The following is a 22,379-nucleotide window of genomic DNA, read 5'->3' on the forward strand; positions in this document are numbered from 1 at the left end:
ACAACTACTAACTTTCATAATTCTACGTCTACGTGTCAAATGTAACTTTATTTGGACTTATTCTGATCTGAAGTAAATATGTTTGTTTTATTTTTTTGCCGTTAGTATTATTGTTTCTAGGTTGTATTATTCTGCTACGATTATCATTCATGTTCATAAAAATGAAGAAAAACTGTATAAGATGTTACGTTTGTTTCAGTACTGAGTGACAATTAAAATTATATAGATCAAGACTGTTGTAAGGGTACAAATTGAAGTTATCTGACATTCTGATTCGCAAAGTTACTTATTATGTTGTCAAAGGTAATTGACAGTATGGCCTGAATTAAAACAAAATCAATTTTCAAGACAAAAGTAATCTTCTTGTACGCTTCGAATTAACCAAAATGAATTATATTGATTTCTTTGGCTTCGTTATTTTTCCACAGTACCCGTTAAAATGGACACAAAAGTTATACTAAAACATTGATTGTTAATATCACATAGTTCTAATAAACTTTGCCAACTAACTATATAAATCTATATTTATCAAAGAAACTAACTGATTTAAATGATAATAACGTTTATATTTGTTCTGAGTTTATGTTTTCTCAAAATATCATTACCTTTCATTAACAGTACAATTTTTTTTGTTTACCAAGTAAAGATAACGTGAGAAATAATCACTATAGTTAATTTGCTTTCAGATTAACATTAATGATAATTTTACGATCGAAATTCAATTATTATATTAAAATCAGGTTCATTATTCTGTTAGAGGATTTCTTGTTATTTCAATAATAAATTATTAAGTATTATTTTGTTTTATTTCATGCTTGATGAATCAAATTTTTTTAATCATCATTCGATGTTAACTTTTAGTTTAAGATGTTTGGTCTTAGATTAGTTCAAGTTCACATTCAGTTAGCTTCTTGTTAATAAACATTAAAATTATGAAATGTGAATAAAAGAAGTGTTAACCATTCAAATATTTTTTGCCACATACTGGTTTCAGCTCGAAAGCTGACTAAATATAAGGAGCAATTGACATATGTTTCGTTTTGGCTTAGGACTCTTCTATTATTCTTACTTAAAGTAGTCATAAACAAAGTAGAAGCCAACGAAGCACTACCTGAATTTGGGTGATTCACAACCGACTGATGGGATGTGTCCTCAAAAATCAAAAACCGTTACATAAGTCGTAAAATTAATTTTATAAAGTTATTTATAAAAAGTGTATTATTTTATACTTTATTAAATTAGCCAATAATTATTTATTGTATATTTTAACTTTTCTAGGTGTTTACACACTATCTGATGAGAAACGTTTAATTAAACGTCTATTAAACAAATATCAAGCTGCAGGAATAACCGGTCGTCCAGTAAAGCATACATCGGAAAAAGTTCTTGTGGAAATGTCACTTTCATTAATACAAATATTGGATTTAGATGAAAAAAACCAAGTATTAACTACAAGTGTATGGTTAAATTATGTAAGTGTTATTTTATGGTATACACTTAAATTATAATGAACTTGCATGTTATTTCATATATTGTTTACACTTATTATATATAGTAGTTGACACTTCATGAATCAATTTTATTTGAATAAAACTTGTTTTCATTTAGGGGATGAAATAAAATAGATACAATAAAATTATGCGGTGCATAGAATTTTTGGGAAATAGGACATTTCTTAATAATGATAATAATGGCAGGTAATGACTGTTATAACTTGAATACGACAACGTGTAACTTTTCATTTACTATGGTTAAAGGTAGCGGTTACAAATCAAATAAAAAAAATTGATCTAATAATTTCACAGTATTCGGGTGCCGAGTTAATGTGAGATATTAAAGAGGAAGAATGTAATTGTAAAATCTCAGTGAATGAATTTTGAAGTAAATCCAACGTTTCGCCCGGCAATCTGGTCCAAGCTTTCCTTGAAAAAGCTTTCATGTCTCAAATAAAAAAATGTTTACAAAAAGAAAAACCTTCTCTAATATCCACTTCATTACTAATAATCATCTTTAGTGGACTGATGTCGGGCTCCAGTAATATCAGGTCACTAAAGTAGTGAGCCCAACGACAAACCCAACATTGCAAACTATGTCGATGAAGAACCCTCCATATTCTATACTTTCGACGAATAAACCAAACGCATCTTACTCAGTCGATAAGCTTGTCGATAATATCATCATATCACGACTAAACGGAGGTAATCAGGACGTATATTTCAATAACAATCATTCATACGATCCAAATGGAGTTAGGTATAGAGCCATTGAACATCTTTGTCCAGACCGGAATGGAATATTTCATTTTCTATATGTTTATTTATTACTTTAATATTTAGACGTAAGATTTTGTTTAATAAAAAAATATTTCAGCATTTCTAATTTCATTTACATGTAAGTTTTTTCTAACATTAAAAATGGAAATTTTGATTGCGTGATAATTCTGAAGATTTAGTTTTTCTCTTTATCATGATGAATAACTTGTTATCTGAGCTACCTGTTCCCGCCATTCGGCTATTTCAACAAGATGTCTGTTTCCTTGTTTGTTTTAACACACCATTATGCTTATTAGTAGCATAACCTATTCAGGTACGTTTCTGAAAAGTTTACGGAATTTCGCTGTACGAGTTATAAAAGAGCCCAGTCAGTGATATCGTGGTTGCTGACAACATACATCGAAAGGAACATGCAAATGTCGATTCCTGAACTGCTAACATCTAACTGGCAACCACTCGATATTTAGTGCAGGGATCAATCAAGAAATAAGAAAAGGAAACTTGTTGAAATACTTGGTGCTGAGAATCCCATAATGTAGCAAAAATATAATATTCAATAAAGTCACTAATAATAATAAACTTTTATTCTTGAAAAACATCTTTCATTGGTTTGATATAATTTTATTTACATTAATTTTTAAGTATACGATAGATAGATAGTGTTTGAAATCTTTTGAATGGAATGACCAATATCATACAGATATTTCTCCCTGAGACGAAATTACCCTAGATACCGACTAAAGTTCATTTTATTGTGAGCCAAAAGGTAAAAATTGATTCATAAACAATCCTAGTAGCAACCGTCAAAAGTACCAGGAAGTACTGCATAATATTTTACTAAAAATCCAGAAACTAATAAGGGGAACAGTGAAAAAAGAAGAGGTTATATACAAGAACCAAAAAGTCACCAGAGGATATATTAGATAATGGCTAAAATAGTTAATTTACTTAAATAACAAATCATGAAGAAAATTGTTTTCCATTCTAACAACCACGTAAAAACTAGCGACATAAAATAAAAAAACGATCATCAAGATAAATACCACAGATCGTGTTTTATATAACTGAATCACTAATATTACAGAAGTCATGTGACTCCATAAAGATTTTCAACTTCTTTTCTTCAACAAATTTTAAGTTGAAAGTTCATTATTTATAGGGTTTGAGCTAGGGTTATTCAACGTTCATGAATAAAATCTTGTATTGGTTTATCATAATTATATTCACAATAATTTCTCAGTATACGATCTACATTTCAATTAAAAATATTATCACGTCAGAATTGAAACTTCAATTTGTCTTATTAAGGTATCATGTTCTATACTTTCTTTGAAAATATTTTTTTACTTAAAACCATTTTCGATTCTAATTAATATATGATCTTTAAACGAATACTATGTTGATAAAATAAAGGGTTAACCATACTTCATATGAAAACACTGTCAATATAGAAATTCATCATGAACATGTATATACTTATAATATGGGATTAGACCATATTTTCTTAAATTACCAATATACTGACATGTAACCTTAATCATCAACTAATTATCCAAAAAAATTATTAGTTTTCAACGTTACTTATTTATATTCTCCTCTTAAATTCATTTATCACATCAACAAGAGTTCATGATAATAATTCAAATGGAGTTATCAAATTAAATTACATACACATAGTTCCCTTTATTATCTTAATGAGAGCAAGAACAAAGATTGGTGCAGAATAATATGAATTCATTTTATTTCGTTAGGTTGTCATCAGCTGCTTACAACCTAAAATATTTAAAATTTAACATTATTACAGATATTGACATATTTATACATAAGAGGGTGATTAAGGATCAATACATGTGTATCATGATGTAGCGAAGATTCCGATAGAGTTAATGAGGTCATAAAATTTTGTCTCGAATAAATAGAGTTTGAAAGGGAAAGTTCCGTAACATTGAAACAGTGATTAGAACTCATGAAAATAGATTAATGGTAATAAAGGAAATATGAATTGAAATCAGTCAGTTATGTATAATGTAATTTAAACTTCAGAAAGAGTTGGAATAATGACTCAATAAATAAATAAGTAAAGAAATAAATAAACGGAAATAAATGAATAAAAAGGGGGTTATTGTTACCAGGGTAACGAAAGATTAATTACTGTCTCTTTTTGTATACATAGGTCTGGTTTTAGACGTTTGATTACTAATGCTTCAGTAAATTTCAGAAGGTTGGAGCTTGATTGTTTATTAATCACCTTGAAGGACTTCAGCTTATCGACTTCGTGTCCTGTGTCAATTCATGAATTCATATTATTCTGCACCAATCTTTGTTCTTGCTCTCCTTAACAAATTAAATTAACCTAACTGTAGATAGTATCTTAGCATGATACCGTCAATTAAGATTTTCTCTTCAGAAACTTTAATAAATTTCAAATTTAAAAGAAAATGATACCCTAAATTACTTTTAAGTAAAATATTTGTCAAACTAAACATCATTTATTGTTAGATGGTGGTTGGAGGTAGTCAACAGGAAACCCTGGACCCGGGTTTCGTGCTACTTGGCACTCGTCAGCAAGGTGTACCTGTAATCTTGAGGGAACTGGTGCTACCTGGTGGATTCGATCACGTATCACCCAGCTTCACAGTCAGAGACATTACTACTGAGCTATCCAAGCCGCGACCGACCTCCTGTAGGACTGAGATGTAATCACAATTGGTTGATCACCACCCAGTGATCAACCAATTGTGATCATTTATTATCTATTTAGTTACTCTGTTTCTCCCTCCATATATATATATATATATCCATTTTAAGTAGTATCTAAGTGTTTTTCAAAATAATAATCTTTGTTTTATCTTAATGTTTTTTTAAATATGATTTGTTAGTCAGATAAATAAATCCTATGAGAATTTAAAACAATTTTAGCATAGATATTGTTATCCAGTTAAACGATCAGTTAGAGAATAATTAAAAAGTTGTTCATATTTATAAACTATTAGTTATTCTGAATATGTTACACGGATACAAATATACATTAAATTATTGTTGGATTAAATAAAGATGAATAAAAGTGAAATTATAAAAAAAGAAAAAAATACTTTTCTACTTTATTCCTATAATTTTTATCATAATATTCAAGATAACTATTTCGATGAAATAGAAAATGTTCATCGTGATATTTTCATTCTGTAGTGGCTTTGCTTCTTTTATCAATCACCACGATAATCGTTATTATGTAAAGCTCAACGATGTTTAGAAATCAGAATGCAATGAGAAGTGGCAACTGCAGTTCATTAGCAGATAGCGCAGATTACAAAGCTATAAGCACATCAGGGTATATACGAGCAATTACATCGGTGAATTTGTAGTAAATTGAGTCAGGACACAACAAGGAAAAGCAAAAGCTGATAAATAGGATTTGAGTACATATATACATGGGGAGGAGGATGAATCATTGAGTGATATTTAAACTATCAACCTTTTAGATAGATTCTGTCATGTGATTTAGTGATCATAACGGTACAAAGAAATATACTGTTCAAATAACATTGTTTATTAAGTTACTAAATGGGCTTAACTAAAATTAACCATAATCGAAATGGTTTGTAGATAGTTGCTATCGTACATCAAATTCATGGAAATTATCCTTTCACATTGTAGAGAACATTTGTTTACGAATATGATTTAATAAAGTAAACTTTTCTATGGAAATTATTTAGTAAATCTTAATGTAATTATCATAGATATTTCTAGAATCCTACTATTATACTTACATTATTGATTCTATTGAACAATGGAATTATTATTTATATTACAAATGATATAAACTTTGATCAAATTGTTTGAATGTATTTAAACAATGAAATTAAATAGAATAAATTCAAGTTATGGAAATAAAGACAGTCAGATGATTTATATATTGATCAAATTGCATCACTTTACAAATGAGATGATTACTACTTCACTGAGTATATAGTAGGTCAAGGTAGATAATGAGTGAATTTTATTACTTTCGATGCAAAGCCCCACTTATTTTTATCCATTAAACTGTTGTTTCTCTGATTCGAAGAATATGAACATTTACTCTCGTATAGTATATAACTATAGATATGCGATATTATTAAATTTAACTAATTAATATTAATCTTAAATTTCTTAAAACTACTACATTATCCACTTAAGAATAGTGAAAAATACTTAAAAACATGGAATCTTAGATTTTCAGAAAGTCAGCTTATATAACTTTCCTTACAGGAATATTTGAGTTGAATAATCAGAACAACTGACAGGTTTAAGCAACTCATCCTTCAATATTGGTGTTACTTCTGAATATGTTGAATGAGTTAATTGTGTTTTTCTACCATCTAAAGTCATTTAAAGTGTTTTGCGTAACTTCTGCCTTAACATCTCATCATATTATTTCTTAACTATAAATGCATAACTGGGTATCATAAAAACACATTTTATATAAAAAATGTTTATTAGACTGAAAGAAAGTACCTAACGTCATATACGTTGAGATTTGATTTTTATATAGATACATTTGAAGTGACTAGTTGTCAGAAGGAAATATCTATGGAGTGTTTGTGTTCTAATTCTGTTAAAGAGCATTTTTGTAAAGCTATTAGATTTAATATCAAAATATGTCGCAATCAAATGGAAATTTTAGAAACAGAATAGCTACCAGAAAAGAGCTAGTAAGCTAGAGGATAATGAAAAATTGACTCAGCGTAAAACAGTTGAAAAAGATTGACATATTGCTTTGAGAAGAGGTTTTAATGTTAGTTGATACTTGTTGGCAAAGAGAATCTATACTCGTAAAAAAACTAGTACTATTCTCATTAAATTCGGTTTTAAGTCAACAAACTTACCGGACAATCATGTCTGTCTTCTTAGGCCACGAAAAAAACAAAATGTGATACAATGCTGAATTGCCTTGCCTATAGGAGATTTTCACCTTCATTGACTGATCAGTATCAGCTATACTGTATGCTTCTTATACTGAAAGATGTAGATAGCACGTAGTCACAACTGGAAGTGGAATGCTGGCCAGCAAAAGATTGAATTGAAGAGAACAGAAAAGAAATCGAAGAGGAATCCAAATAACGACAGAATTAGAGGAATAATGGAGTATGTGAAAGACAATGCGAAGATGTGCACATGATGTATTAAATTTATGATCCTCATATTTCACTAAGCAATAAATGGTTTACCCAACTTGAGTTCTCGTTCTCGGTTACCATTACTACAGAAAAAAGATACTTATTTTGGTTACTGGTCAAGAAATGACTTCGCTTCAGCTATAATTGACCTTATTAGTCCAATAACAGATGTATTTCTCAGAACTACTTTCAATTATCGATGTTCACGATCACTCAAATCTTCTGGGTGAAGATTCATCAAATGCCTTTGTTGCCTATTCAGAACGGTGTAGAATGTTTCTCGACGAAATAAAAAAAAATACTAAAAGTCTCAAATAGGTTGTATTTACACCATAAAGATATATATATATATGTCTCAAACAGGTCGAAACAATTCATTCCAAAAGTAAAACAAATACATAGATAAAAGTAAAAGAATGAATTTTGTAATAAACACCATTTTATTCCATTTCGGTTATGACTTTATAAAAAAGAAACTTTGCTTATTGTAGATAATAGAATATTGTTATTATGATTTAGATATCGTAAAGGTTACTTTTTATTGGAAATAGAAAAAAAATTGGTCTATTTTTAAAACTTATTTCCATCTACATTTTTATTTATCATCATATATGGAATTTATTCTATTTGGTAGATTTCACCCAGCAGTGACTATATATACATATATACCTTTTATCCCGTCCTTTAGTGCCTTATGCAGGTCTACATTTTAAAAATGATATATTACTTAATAATGGAATATCTACAAATATGCGTGATTAAACAAGAAAACGAAATGTCACCATTTATTATTTATCAGTGAACAAAGTATTCACAAAAAATATCCTCATTCTAATCATCATCATAAAGGAAAAATACATTTACAAACTATTTTCTTTTAGCCTATTTTTTCTTTTTTTTTAAAAAAACGTTTTTTCTTCTTGAATTTATGTACTTGGAGTTTTAAAATAGAACTTAGACATGATTGATAACTTCAGTAGGCCAATATATATTTTTTCTATATGATATATCTTATCTGAAAGACTAGGTTTTTATATAAATAAATTTTTTTTAAACTCTGTCACCATGTTATTTTCATGAATGAAGTATTTGAAATGTTTTCTTATATCAGAGATTTAAAACAATTAATCCCTTTTTGATAAATTTCGATAATGCAACGAGAAGATGAAGTTTATCAGAACTTAAGTGATATGTATTGTGCAATACATTTCGAACAATCTGATCACACACATACTTGTTTAGAGCATTTATATATTCAAGCTTTATCAAAATAAAGTTGGCACACTTGCCTCATTCACTTCGCTTCACTTTTCCGCTTTTCGTTCTAAATGTCTGTCTGGATAACCGAGTTCTCGAAATAAATCAATCCGACTCAACCCGTATTTGGCTTCTTATTACCTCTGTCGCCACAAACGGGGTTAGTCTCAGTGTAATATAGATTGATCGAAGTAGGCCACTAAAAATCAGTGAAAAGCCATTGACCGTTTGTTTTTTCCAATGATAGTCGACTGGATGACTTTGGACTTGTCTTCCTTTATCTTTCGATTAAATTTTGGCAGTAAATGTAATTGATGAGTAAATTCCATTTTTCAGTGATTATTTATCATACTTGAAGATTAATTTTGAACTTTTTATTGTTTTTGGAGAACGGATAAATTCTTCGCCATTCTTTGATGCGTTGTATGTTTGAATGCATCTAAACGTGATAAATATAATATCTACATAAACATTCAGAGAAAGCATGGTGTACGGCGCTTTGAAGGAATTTAGAGAGAGTAACTGACTAGGTATCTTTTATCAAAAAGACTGTTACTTAGATGAAAAATGCTTTTTATTCAAATTTATCTTTATTCCTTTGAGGGCGAAGATCATGGAAAATCAATTAGTTCATAGCAAATATGGATAGTGGCTAGCAGTGGAATCCAGGACGCGCGTTTCGTCCTATTTGGGACTCTTCGGCTGGATTTATCAGCTTATAATGCTTGTGAATTAAGGCAATATTGAGGCAATACACACATTATGTACATATGCCAATAAGAGACCGATCAACTGCAGTCCTAAACATCAATAGGAAGATTTAAGTAAACAATATCAAGTGAATTAAACTAGTTCATAAGTTTATGAAACAATAACAGTAAATAATTCTCTGATGTATTCAGACCACAGGACAATTAGTTCTTTACTAAGCACACAATAGATTTATCCGGAGATAAAACAGAACTTCTAAATTTAATGATCATCGCGTTAATATTGAGCAACTAATTTACAATTTACTTTTTTTTCTTTCAGAGTTATAAACTAATTTTACTTACCAGCAAGTATATAACATCACATTGGGACATATATGTGAGATAAATACATCTGAGAAAGTGAAATCTAGTTTAACAAAGTGATAAGTCAATGATAAACATAACTTTCCAATATATAAAAACTCTGGTTAATTATTATAAATAAACACTGTCCCTTTAATAACAAATAAACAATCTCTTCTTTTCCTCTGTATAGTTAAGTAAATAATTAAGCAATGATTAAATAGAAGTGATTAATTATACAGTGATGAACTTGAATTAAATTAAACTTTTGCATTCATAAACAATGGTTTACTGTTTATCAACTCTACCTCTTGATCTAAACTCTTATTCATATTTTCACTGTGACCTATAATAACAAAAGCAACACTTTACTGTATAATAAGTCTTTTAATCACCATATATGAGTACATATAAAGTCACGATATATGTGAAGTAATATAATGATTAAGTTTCACTTGTGATTATCTTTATTGTAGTTGTCGAATTTCTTAATTATTCTAAATAATTAAAATGTCAATTGTTTTATTTTGTAGTTTTATTCATAGACATAATTAAACGTGCTGATATGTTTCTTTATATTTTCATTTATTCATGCCTTATTTTTAAATCAAACATGAGTGATGATATCAGTAGTTTAGTGTAGATTGTTTGACAACTGGTTTTATGTTCCAAATACAATTTGTAATATTCTCTTGAAGAACATGAAGTTTTCATTGTATGTTTACTTATTAATCAATGTCATGTTGTTTAATTCTTAGTTATGGACGATTTCTTGTGATTAAGTAAGAATGTTACTGCCGATCCAAGTGACCCAACACTGTGGTGCAATTTGTTTGATATGATGTACTTAGTATAAGTAACATGAATTTACTCACACTTATAAATTAGATATATCTTTCATCTTTTAAACATTATCACTGATCTATTCAGGTAGAGAATGATCTAATATAGGGCTTAAATGTTTATAAATGATCTATAACTGCCAAAATAATCAACGCGTGTTGAAATTCCATCAGTAGCATAAGTTAATCCTAAATTGCAAATGTGTTTCATTGATGAACGTCAACAAACACAAAATCTTAGTTTAAGATATCCAAAATAATGCCTCCAAACACAATTGAAATAATCAGTTTAGGGGTTGTGGAGATTGTTAAGTTTTTGGTTGAGATCATGAACCGATTGATGTTAGACCACCATGGAAAACCTCGAAGTACTGGACGTTCGTCTCATCTTAGTATGGGACTCTTCAGCAGTGAGAATCCACGATCCCACTCGTAGAATTCGGACTCAGGACCATAGCTCAACCTCTAGACCAATGATTCGTCATCCAACGGTGTTATCTAATATCATATATATTTTGTGGGGCCCTTTAGTTTGTCGTCATTTAGATCGGACGATGTCGTCGAAAGGGCTCTCCACTTTAGCGACCCGGGATCTGACTCCAAGTACATCGTATGAATGTTTGTTATCACCTATCCTCGTATATAATCATCGACTTAAATCGTGTTAGTCAATAACGGAACTAAATAAGTCAAATAACGAGAATGGACTTGTGAATACATATGTTTTGTATATAAAGCGAATGGAATAGAAAGAAGAGGAACGACTGGCAGTGGAGATGGCGGGTAAGCCAACTCCCCTTTAGTCAAGCGCTAATCAATATTTATAGTCACACGAAAATAAGTTAGAGACATGTGATGAGTAATGGAATAAGTAGAGTACACACATATGCGATCATATAAAAACAGTCAAGATTGACAAGCGGATAATTAACAAGGTCAAAATGTGATTCAAGTAGAATGAATAGATTGGGCTATCCGATAGCTAGAATAAGGTATATGGGCTTAACATAATAACCGACACTACAATTTCATCACCTTTTTACCATTAAACAATTAATTCTACTGTTGAAGAAAATTATCTTAATAGACCACATCAACCAGAGCATATGTCAACAGTTGTGTTTGTACACTGTTAAGAAGTGGAAAAACAAAACTCAATAACTATTTAGTTCCTTTACAATCTTCAATCATTTTTCTAATTGATTCAAGTATATAATGAATAATTATCTTCAAACTTAACAAATTATAGTTGAAACTACTATGATACTTTAAATTTTAACAATAACTTATCGAAGATTAACAGAATATTACACCCTAATCGTTTAGTTTCTATAATATATTTTCATAAATCACTTTCCTACTATGTTTCTATTGTATAGATTAAGAATGTATTCACTTAAATTATGTAATAATGTGTCATTTTAATTTTAATTTGTTTATATTTCTTTATCTGTTATAAATAACTAAGATATATACATGGATATATAAAAGTTCTTTTATAGTGAATCGTTGATAAATTTATTGATCATCCCATCTAGTATATCATTAATTCAATCAGTAAACAAATGACAACAAAAATAAACAAAATAAGTGAGATTTCGTTCACTTTGTATTCGATTGTTTTCTTTCTTTCTTTCTTTCTTTCTTTTTTTTCTTTCATTGATTAAATTGTTTTATTCTCTGTTTTATTAAATACTTCTGGTAACAACAATCATTATTATTATTATCACTATCATCCAAATCAACACTTAATACAATAAGTATTGAATCGAAAACTAAAACACTTCTCTTATATAAATGATTTCGTCGAAAAGAAAATATTCTTCGCTGAATTCACTTCTTGCTTACTCATTAATTAAATATTGCGCTAAAACTATAAATGAATTGCTTTTTTTTGAGTTATACAACTAACAAAAACAGTTGCATTTCCTATTATTTACAGTAATAAATAAAGTTTTAGTTGACCTAAATTTTATTATTAATTTCTATAGATTTTTGTTTTATTATTGTTGATTAATTGATTCAATGATCAACAGATATTGGTTAGCAAATTATATGGTTTATTGATAAATTAAACGAAATAAAAGGAGTTAAGACAAAAATGAAGAAAAGTTATTTAAAAAAAAGAAGTCTTTTTTTGTTTGTTTTTTTTTGCAAATTCTGAAGATGTGAACTGTTTATTTCAAGAAATAATTTAGACAAACAAAAAGTATATTTTGTTAGTTAGTAAATTGGTTGAATAGCTTCAATTATTCAGATCATTAAACTGAATTAGTTTGATTACTTTACTAACTAGTTTTTGACTTCATTATAATTGACATTAGTACTTTGTATAAGGTCAACTTGACTGAAAAATTTGACTAATGATAATAAAGAAGAAAGAAATATTTCAACTGTATATATTGTTTAAATATATCTATCTTTCAACTGTTTATTTTTATTTTTAATATAATCTCATGTTGTAAATAGGTTCAACACTTAATTATGACCATTTTTGTTAAGATATAGAAATCATGTTAAATATTGGAAGATAACTTGCACACTCCAAGATTTTGTTTTCTATTCTATTGTAACGGTTTCGTTTGCATCAAACCTTTATACTGATCTGAACATTTTTTTCAATAGAAATTCATATATCTAGGAATGATGTTGACAAAATCGTGAAGTGATACATTTTAAGCTATCACTCAACTATAACCACTAAGAGATTAGGTAGCTTGCTGGAAATTTATCCATGGCTCATTTTTATCAATACACTATCGATATTTCGTTTGGATTCATAAGTCCATGAAACAAATTATCACCTAAATATTAAAACATTTTTAATTATTCAAATTGATTATAATCAAAATATTAAAATAACTAATTAATACATTAAAGCATCATCTCCTGCTTTAATGTTATTACCAGACAATGAAGGACAGTACGCTATTTTCAAAAGTTGTGAATATAAATGGGAAACATTGGAAATACAATAAGTTCACATTTGGTGAATAGTTTCAAATAGTAGAAACATTTTTACATAAGTATTTAAGATGTATATTCGGAAAGTAAGATAACTCAAGAAACATACCTAGTGAACATTCGTACATAAGACATTTCAAAAACTCTTGTTTACAAGAAAATAAGTTTTAAAACCAACTTCTCCTTTCCATCTTTATGATGATTATTTAATGGTCTAAAATTCTCACGCTTAAATTTTTAAGTCAACTAATCTATTACAAAGAAGATAAGAATCCATCTAATTAAGTATATAAATTTGTCCAGTAAATGGAAACCAATTTTGACGTCATAAATATTTTGTAAAGAATTGTAAATGACTGTAGATAATCGATTTTCAAGCAAATGAATGTCATATTGAACATGTTTATCTTTGAATGTAATTTAAACATACATGATTACTTATTATACATTTTCAGCGCTGGACCGATCATATTCTGAAATGGAATCCAGACAATTATTCACAAATTCAAGAAGTCCGTGTTCCATATAAGCACATTTGGACACCAGATATTGTATTATATAACTAGTAAGTTAAATTGATTAGTTGATCCTCTTCAGAAACAGTTAATTAAATTCACAATTGGGGTCATAGACTAATGTTGTTCATATAACTATCGTAACCTAGGAAGCATTGAACACCAGCTTGTATTTAATATAAGACACTTCAGAAATGTGTATTCACAATCCCACAAAGGATCGAGCGTTTAATCTTTAGAACGTATATCTGCAGTTCAATAGTGTACGTGTAGAAGTTAGATATGTTGAATAATTGGATGCCGCATCAGTGATGTGAAGGATAAATGTTAATTCCGACACATCTACATAACTAATTTTAGATAACTGGTGGATTGTACATCACACAATTTGGGGATGAAAACCTTCATATTTTATACCACTACATTCTCATTTTCCTACATTTATCTTTATAATAATCATATTCTGTAAAAATATAACTTTCAATTTCTCTGTAACTACTTCATCAGTAATTCTTGATCAGTGGTGTATATGATATATTTTTCGAAAAATCATCGGATACATACAATGAACTAAAAAGTGCATATAATGCCTTATTATTGAAAGAAGAATATTCATCAAATGTGTGTTTGCTAGAGTATATTAAACAGGATTTTAATGATCAGTATATAAGGTTTTTATAGTGAGTAATGAATTATGAATAATAATACATGGTAAATATTCGTTGCATTTATAAAACAAATATCGTATACTTATATTTCCGTCAATTGAGTAGTTTTGAAGGTTCACCCAGTTTTAAAACATTTAACGTCACGTCAACTAAATATTCACAAGCGACCAAAAACACTAAATAGCTATAAAATGATAATTTAAGCCTTCTGAAAAGTGAATATACATGACCAGACGGAATTGAACTTACGTTATCCAAACTTTGTTACCACCACCTTATTTTAACCTACAAAGTTCAAATCATATGGTTTATATTTTAAATTTTATTCGATTCTCCAGATCATACGTAACTGTTTGAATTCAATAATGTTGTCAAAAACATAGAAATTATCAGCGATACTGACTGATTATCAAGTTATCAAAAAAATGAGTTAAATTTTGGAAATTTGTATAAATTGATTTTCACTAAATGATCTAAAATGAGGATACTCATAACTAGCTTCAAAGATCTGGGATCCAAAGTTACTGGTTAGTGTATTTTTAGCGAGTTAGTTTTCTACGGGATAGGGTCGTTAACCCTATTCAAAACCCTCCTCCTTTATCCGGGCTTTGGAACGACAGTAGCGCCAAAGAGGCTCCAAGCGGAGTTAGGATCCAACCTATGCTATTTAAATATTTCGGCGAAACTTACGAGACTTCAAAAAGACTTAAATTTTATTTTAAAGAAGCAATCAGAGTTTAATAACCATTAACTAGGAAAAATTTTATAATTTATATCCAGTTAATGAGTTCTTCGGAATAGTAAAAAACTTGCATTTATTTCAAACATCTATCAAAACATAATTCACTTTTCACTGATATGGTTTTCTATTTTATTTCATTATATTCTAGCGCCGATGAACGATTAAAAGAAATGCGTGATGCTATGGTTATCGTACAACATACTGGAGAATTAACCTGGATTCCACCTGCAATTTTTAAATCTTCATGTAAAATAGATATAAAATCGTTTCCATTTGATGAACAAACATGTCATTTGAAATTTGGATCTTGGACATATGATGGAAATAAATTAGATGTTTCTTTTATTAATAATGAAGCACAAGTTCTGTTAAGTGATTATACAGAAAGTAATGAATGGGAAGTAATTGCACGTCCAGCTTTAAGGAATGTAAAATCATATCCTTGTTGTCCAGAATTTTATCCTGATTTAACTTTCTTTCTATTGTAAGTTTTTATTATATTTGATATAGTAACTGTATATATTTTTAAACCTTGCACAAAACACTAATTGGAAGTCTAATGAGATAAACATAACCCTGCACGGTGAGACTGTAAGCAGTGAATGTGTTGTCAGATGATTAGTCGTTTCAAATGAAATTATTCGTAATGTTATTAGAGTTCTGCAGAACATTGAACAACCTGACAAATTGTAACTTTCCTAGGTTTATCTTGATTGGTCAGTTTTATTTGTTTAAATTATATACAGCACAAAGAAACAGTATATCGATAAATTTTTCGTAGCTCTGGACTTTTAAGCAGCGTATGCGCACGTAACTACCAATGCTGAGATCTAGTTCCTTCGATTTTCGTTATAGGCATAGTTCTTTAAAACGAAGAAATCGCAGCCGAAAAGTCCAGTACAGCTTCAGGTTCCATAATACTCCGGGATAAATGTTGAGGATTAGATTTGTATAAATGCAAAGAAAAAAATGAGTTTTAAGATTCTTTTCTGATCCTGCGTTTCTTGGTTTTATAACACTTGTATTACAATGACAACTATAATATGAATAGAAAATGTCTGATAGCATGTAGTACCTTGTTATCTTTTGTAATACAACGAAAACCTAAATTTTACCTTTTTAAATTTCATTGTGATATTCATTTCATTCACCTCATTATGATAAGAGACATTTTAATATATTTAACAAGTTTGTTTTTAAAATGTTACCTTAAGCGATTTTTTAATGTTTAACATTAGGAAACATAAATTTCATCAGTTTCATGATCACTATTTGAATACCTAATTATTATGAAACTGACGAAGAGGTTGGATGTAAAAAAGAAAATAGTTCCTCATCAGATTTAATTAAAATTTCCTAGAAGTTAGAGATCTATGAAATCGATTTCCTTATTTCCTTAGAAATTTCTACATTCAAAGTTTGACAGTGAGAGATATAAAACGTGACGAAAAGACAATTGCAGTAGTAGTAGCAATATTAGTAATAGTAGTAGTAAAAGTAGTAGTAGTAGTAGTATATTAAAGTGATTAACAATGTAAAGTGTATACGTCGGCGGATATTATTTCTTCATTATCAGAAAAGAATAATTTAAATGTTAAAAGATACATTACTATTAAAAAAGTCACGGATCAAATACTTGCAATAAAAACTGAAATGTTACGAGACCATGGGTATGTAAAATGGGCTGAATCTATTTCAGGGTACTCACCTTATGTAATGTCGTACCTCTATCTGATAAATATATCATACGCACCAACCAAACCACTCACATTTAAAACACGTATACCCAGCGTGTTTTCCTCATAACTAATTCAACCTGAATAGTAAATTTACAATTAAAAAAACCATTCATTATTAAATTCTATTTATTGAGTTATCTGTATGAACCTGTTTCAAAAGAGTTGATATTTCAAAAATATTTTACAGCCTAAGAAGGAATGCTGCATTCTTTTCATACATTTTGGTTTTACCATGTGTGTTACTGGCATCATTGACACTTGTCATTTTCTGGTTACCTCCAGAATCACCTGCAAAGATGGTTCTTGGTAAGCAAGCTCAGTGTAAATTATTTATGGTAAAAATGTTTATTCCTTTATCAAATACTTTATCTTATGCAGAGGTGGACAAACCACAAGCAAACAGTCAGAATAAGGCCAGTGAGATCTTTCGGAGTTATATGCGAAACCCGGCAGAAATGAGATATTTTGAAAAATTAAATTTTATTTAAAAACTATTGAAAATCAAGTTTGAAATCTAAAATAGCTGATTGTTCAAGCGACTTAAAAAACTCGGCTACGCTCCTTTTCTTATATTTTTTGTACAATAAGAACCTGCTAAGAAATAAAGTCTAAATTGCAACCCTAAAGTATGAATTTTTGCGATTTGTTAGAGATTTCAAGGTGTTCAAACCAAAGTTCAGTGAGCTAATAATTTTTTTCTTTTTCTGACGCAGTGATATGTAGCCGGGTGATAGCAGCCCATCAAAAACGGTATTGTTGACTTAAGCCCCCAAATCGTTAGTGGTCAAAGATAATATCACTCTCTAGATAAATACATTTTTATGTTACTGAATGGTGTGCTTATGTATAAAATGACAACGCGTCGCAAACAATATAAGACATTGCTGACGATTGAGGAAACAACACTATATAGACTACTACAATTAATTAAGACTCAACTGTCAAACGAAATTGTTGGTCACCATATTAGAATTATATTTATCATTTACAAGCTGAAAGATTTCGCACTCAAAAAATGCAGTTTTTTTGCTCAACTTACATTTGTGAATAAGCAGTTTTATTTATGGACTTCAATACACACATGTTTAGATATCGGCTAAAAGATGAAAATCTAGTGTCAGATCTTTGCATTGCTAAAAACAAAATGACTACTGTTCAGAATCTACATTTAAAACTCTATACACAGTTGCATTCATCTCATTGATACAGCGTCATTTTTAATGCTAATGCTTTCAAAAGGAACTGTTTGTTTCAACCATAATTGATGCATATCATTATCTCAATTGAAAGTTCTTGGTACTTTGTATGTAAGGCTCTCAATGTAGTAACTAGATTCATACTATCGTTCAATGAAATAACGTGCCTACTTTCAATCTAGCTTTCATTCACTATGTAGTAAGGATCCGACATCTTTGTTTACATCTGTTCATTTTGGAATATTTTATATTATTGGTTAAAGTATATGGCCTTGTTCAAGATTAGAATTTCAGCGTTTAGAAATCTTTATTCTTAGTATAATATTTATTTACAGACCTAAATCCATTTATTTTTCTTATCATCATATATGACGCTATAAATCAGATTTTCAACGCATTCCGTAAGAAATGTAACCATTTTTAATCTTTTTTTAATTTGAAAAAAACCTTTGAATAATAACACCTTTATTGTATTTGCTGAAACATTCAAGGAATGAACATATTTGTGGCCTTCTTTTTATTGTTGTTATTACTGGCCGATTCTACACCACAAGCCTCAAACAGTGTTCCTTATATTGGTAAGTTGTATATTTTTCTAGTAAATCCTTATATTAATAAACCTTTTGTGAGGAAATAGTACTTTTCAGATTATACATTCTCTGTAGAACGAACAGTTAGCTAATAATAATGATACAAAGTAAAAGTCATCCGTCTACATCTAAAGGTTTTGATACAAAAACACTGTACCACAGTGTGATATATTGAAGATATTACTTATCATTCTGTTAGTTGATACTTAATATCGGAATCCATTATTTAAGTTTGATAGTTTAAGCTGACTGGTAGTAAACTCTTATTGTTTCTCAATGTTCCACTGAAAAAAAAACGAAACTGAAATTTGATGTTATTCTTAACAATTCTCTTAATCGATTACCACCAATATTAATCGATTTGATTGTATTCTATCCCGTGATTTCATCAGCTACGAAATGAGTAGCAACACTATGGTTTATGAGAAGCTTCTACTTAACGATCTGAAAGTTAAAACTGTTCAGTTAACATTAAATATACTTTCTTTTGATGGATAATTTGTCCATGGAACTAATAAATTGAGGAATACTACTAGTTTTTGCCACAATTATTTTCAACTTCATTTTTCATGATTGAATAACTTCAAAGTTATTCTCAGTGGTTTGTTCTATGACTTTATAATACTGCATTCAATGTATTTAACAATATATATCAGGCTTAATACCTGCAACTCCTTAAAATCTGCGTAAGTCGGTGAATTTTGACTAATCATCTATCATTTTTGTTTTCTACAGGTTATTACTACTGTTTGAACATGATTTTGATCACATTATCTTCTTTTCTCTCTGTATTTGTGATTAATCTGTATTTCCGTGGTGATAAAAGAAATAGGGTGCCACAGTGCTTGAGAAGGGTAAGTCGTACTGTGTTTAAAAAAATAATTGATTGACTGTTTAGTAGTGTGAAATGAGCATAAATTATATGACTAATGTTATGGTAATTGGAAAGAGCTTTTCATGATTATATAATTTATCGAAGAAGGATTTTAATGAAGGAAATACAATTCTTTAATGTTTATAATAAAAATCGATAGGGAAAAATTTATTTTAATAAGATTAGCTTACATTTAATTAATATTTGAAATTAGTATCTGAAAGTTCAACATAACTTGTTATCAGATAAATGAATTTGTTGTTTAGAATTCTTATGCCATGTCAACAATCAATTTTGCAGTTGACCAAGCATTTAGTGGTAATGTCAGTTAGGCATAAAGAACAAATTCGTTCTGTATGCTTGATAGGTTTGAAAATGTTGGATTTTATTTTGTAGTTACGTTGGACAATCATTGTATGTGTATGGTAAAATGAGAGAGAAAAACTATTTACTACAGTAATCAAATAAATACAGAAAAATGAAGAATTATGAATATTTTTTTATAAAACATTTTACTTTAGTGAACTGACTGATTTTGGGGAGGGGATGTTGTTTTTATACATTTTCTAGTTATGTCACATTCTGAATGGTGTTTGTGATGGTAAATGCAGCTGTAAAGAAGGTGATCAAAATACACCTTTGGCTGTTGTTGTCAGTAATTCAAATTCTACAACAGTCAACCAAAATAAAAACGATTATTCATCACAAATGGTACAAATGAAGTCAGCATTAGTTAATTCAAACAACGAACAACAAGATATATCAGGTTATACTGGATCTGTTATTGGAATGAAGCGCTCTAAAAAGGGTAAAGCACGTTTTGCTATGGTACAAGAGAATAATGGATTAAAAACCTTAATTGTAGATAATTATGATTATGATACTGATACTACTGAACATAAACGATATCGACCAAATCAGCGTCATTGTGAAACACAAACTGAAGCGGATAACTTTAATAAAGAATCGAATTCACAACAGCTCATGGGATCATGTCATTGTCATTCAAAATTATCAAAAATACGCAGTCGTTCATTAACTCCATCAAAATTTAATGATTGTGATATATTAGGTAATTCTCAACAACCTTGTACATGTTGTCAATATTATTATCGATCGTATGCACCAGCAACTCATTGTACTGTTTGTACTCCATTACCAGTTATAAATACTTCCACAAATTCAAGAATATTAAATCCAAGAATACAAAGTTCAAAACATGGAAAACATCCTGAAAATTGTAATGTTTGTAAACAACATCTTAATGCATTAATGTTTAAAACACATCCTAATGATTATTTTTCTATAAATCGTCATTCAATAACTAATTCATCTATACCATTTGATAGTAATTCACTATGTTCACATATAAGATATGAATATCGTAATGGTAGGCCTGCACTTATATCACCACATGGACGTAATTATTTAAATTCTAATGAATTAACGACTAATCATACAAATTTACAATTAAAATCATCTACATTAGTTAAAACTACATCATATTTATCTAATAATAATCCATTAATTACTAATTCAACTATAACAAATATGAATTCAGATAAAACAACAATACAACATTTACAATTATCATCAACACTATTAATATTAATGAAAAATATAGAAAATGAAGTAAATGATATACGTTCAATTGTTAAATTATTTTTATCAAGAATTGATAAAAAAGATACAGAAAATATTATCATAAAAGAATGGCGTATGATAGCTATTGTTATGGATAGAATATTTTTTATATGTTATTTAATTATACATTTATGTGCAGCATTTGGTTTATTAATACCACGTTCATCTGAATATAATGTTGTAGAATTTCTACGTGAATATCGATTAAAAAATTATAATTCAACATTTTTTGAAAATGAAACAATTACAATAAATAATTATCAAATGAAAACAACTGAATTACCTAATAATAATAATAATCAATTTATTGGTACAATAGAAATCAATAAACAATTAAATAACTTAGATACTAAAAAATCGATAAATTTAGATATAATAAATAATGAAAAAACCATTTTAATTAATGAAAATAAACATAAATATGATATGACAAATTCATTGGATAATATGAATAATTATTTATCACCTTATCAACGATTAGTTGATCAACAATCAAATATATTAAAACAATATACTGAAGAAAATATTATTGATAATGATCTAATTTTACGTAAATCAGATCAATTAAAAAATCAATTAAACAAAAGAACTAATGATCATGAATTAAAAAAATCTAATTGAAAATATAAATTTTATGTTATATTATGAAATAAAGTTGTGTCAATGTTTACTCAGGAAATTAATGAAGAAACAAACAATATAAAAAGAAATTGTACTCACACAAATTAATTCCTCATTACAAAAATTCTTATTTCATTTCTTTCAAATGAAATAAAAGTTTATTTGTTTGTTTGTTTTTGTTCTTTTGAAATTGTATCTTTGTATATATTTAAATAATAAATGATCTACTTTCAATATCATTGT

General features: G+C 28.6%; 1 protein-coding gene across 1 annotated transcript in view; it reads left to right on the plus strand.

The window, feature by feature from the left end:
- Window positions 1–22,136, plus strand: part of CHRNA2_1 (Neuronal acetylcholine receptor subunit alpha-2) — a gene marked incomplete at its 3' end in the record, with an annotated part of 44,814 nt that extends 22,678 nt beyond the window's left edge. The window contains exons 2-8 of the mRNA XM_035731372.2: window positions 1,279–1,472; window positions 14,003–14,112; window positions 15,621–15,956; window positions 17,399–17,517; window positions 18,899–18,985; window positions 19,733–19,851; window positions 20,442–22,136. Of these exons, the coding sequence (XP_035587006.2) occupies window positions 1,279–1,472; window positions 14,003–14,112; window positions 15,621–15,956; window positions 17,399–17,517; window positions 18,899–18,985; window positions 19,733–19,851; window positions 20,442–22,136 (2,660 nt within the window). The remainder of the gene's footprint in view (window positions 1–1,278; window positions 1,473–14,002; window positions 14,113–15,620; window positions 15,957–17,398; window positions 17,518–18,898; window positions 18,986–19,732; window positions 19,852–20,441) is intronic.
- Window positions 22,137–22,379: the final 243 nt, after the last annotated feature.

The sequence above is a fragment of the Schistosoma haematobium genome, chromosome ZW (genome assembly GCF_000699445.3).
Source record: "Schistosoma haematobium chromosome ZW, whole genome shotgun sequence".
NCBI classification, from domain to species: Eukaryota; Metazoa; Platyhelminthes; class Trematoda; order Strigeidida; family Schistosomatidae; genus Schistosoma; species Schistosoma haematobium.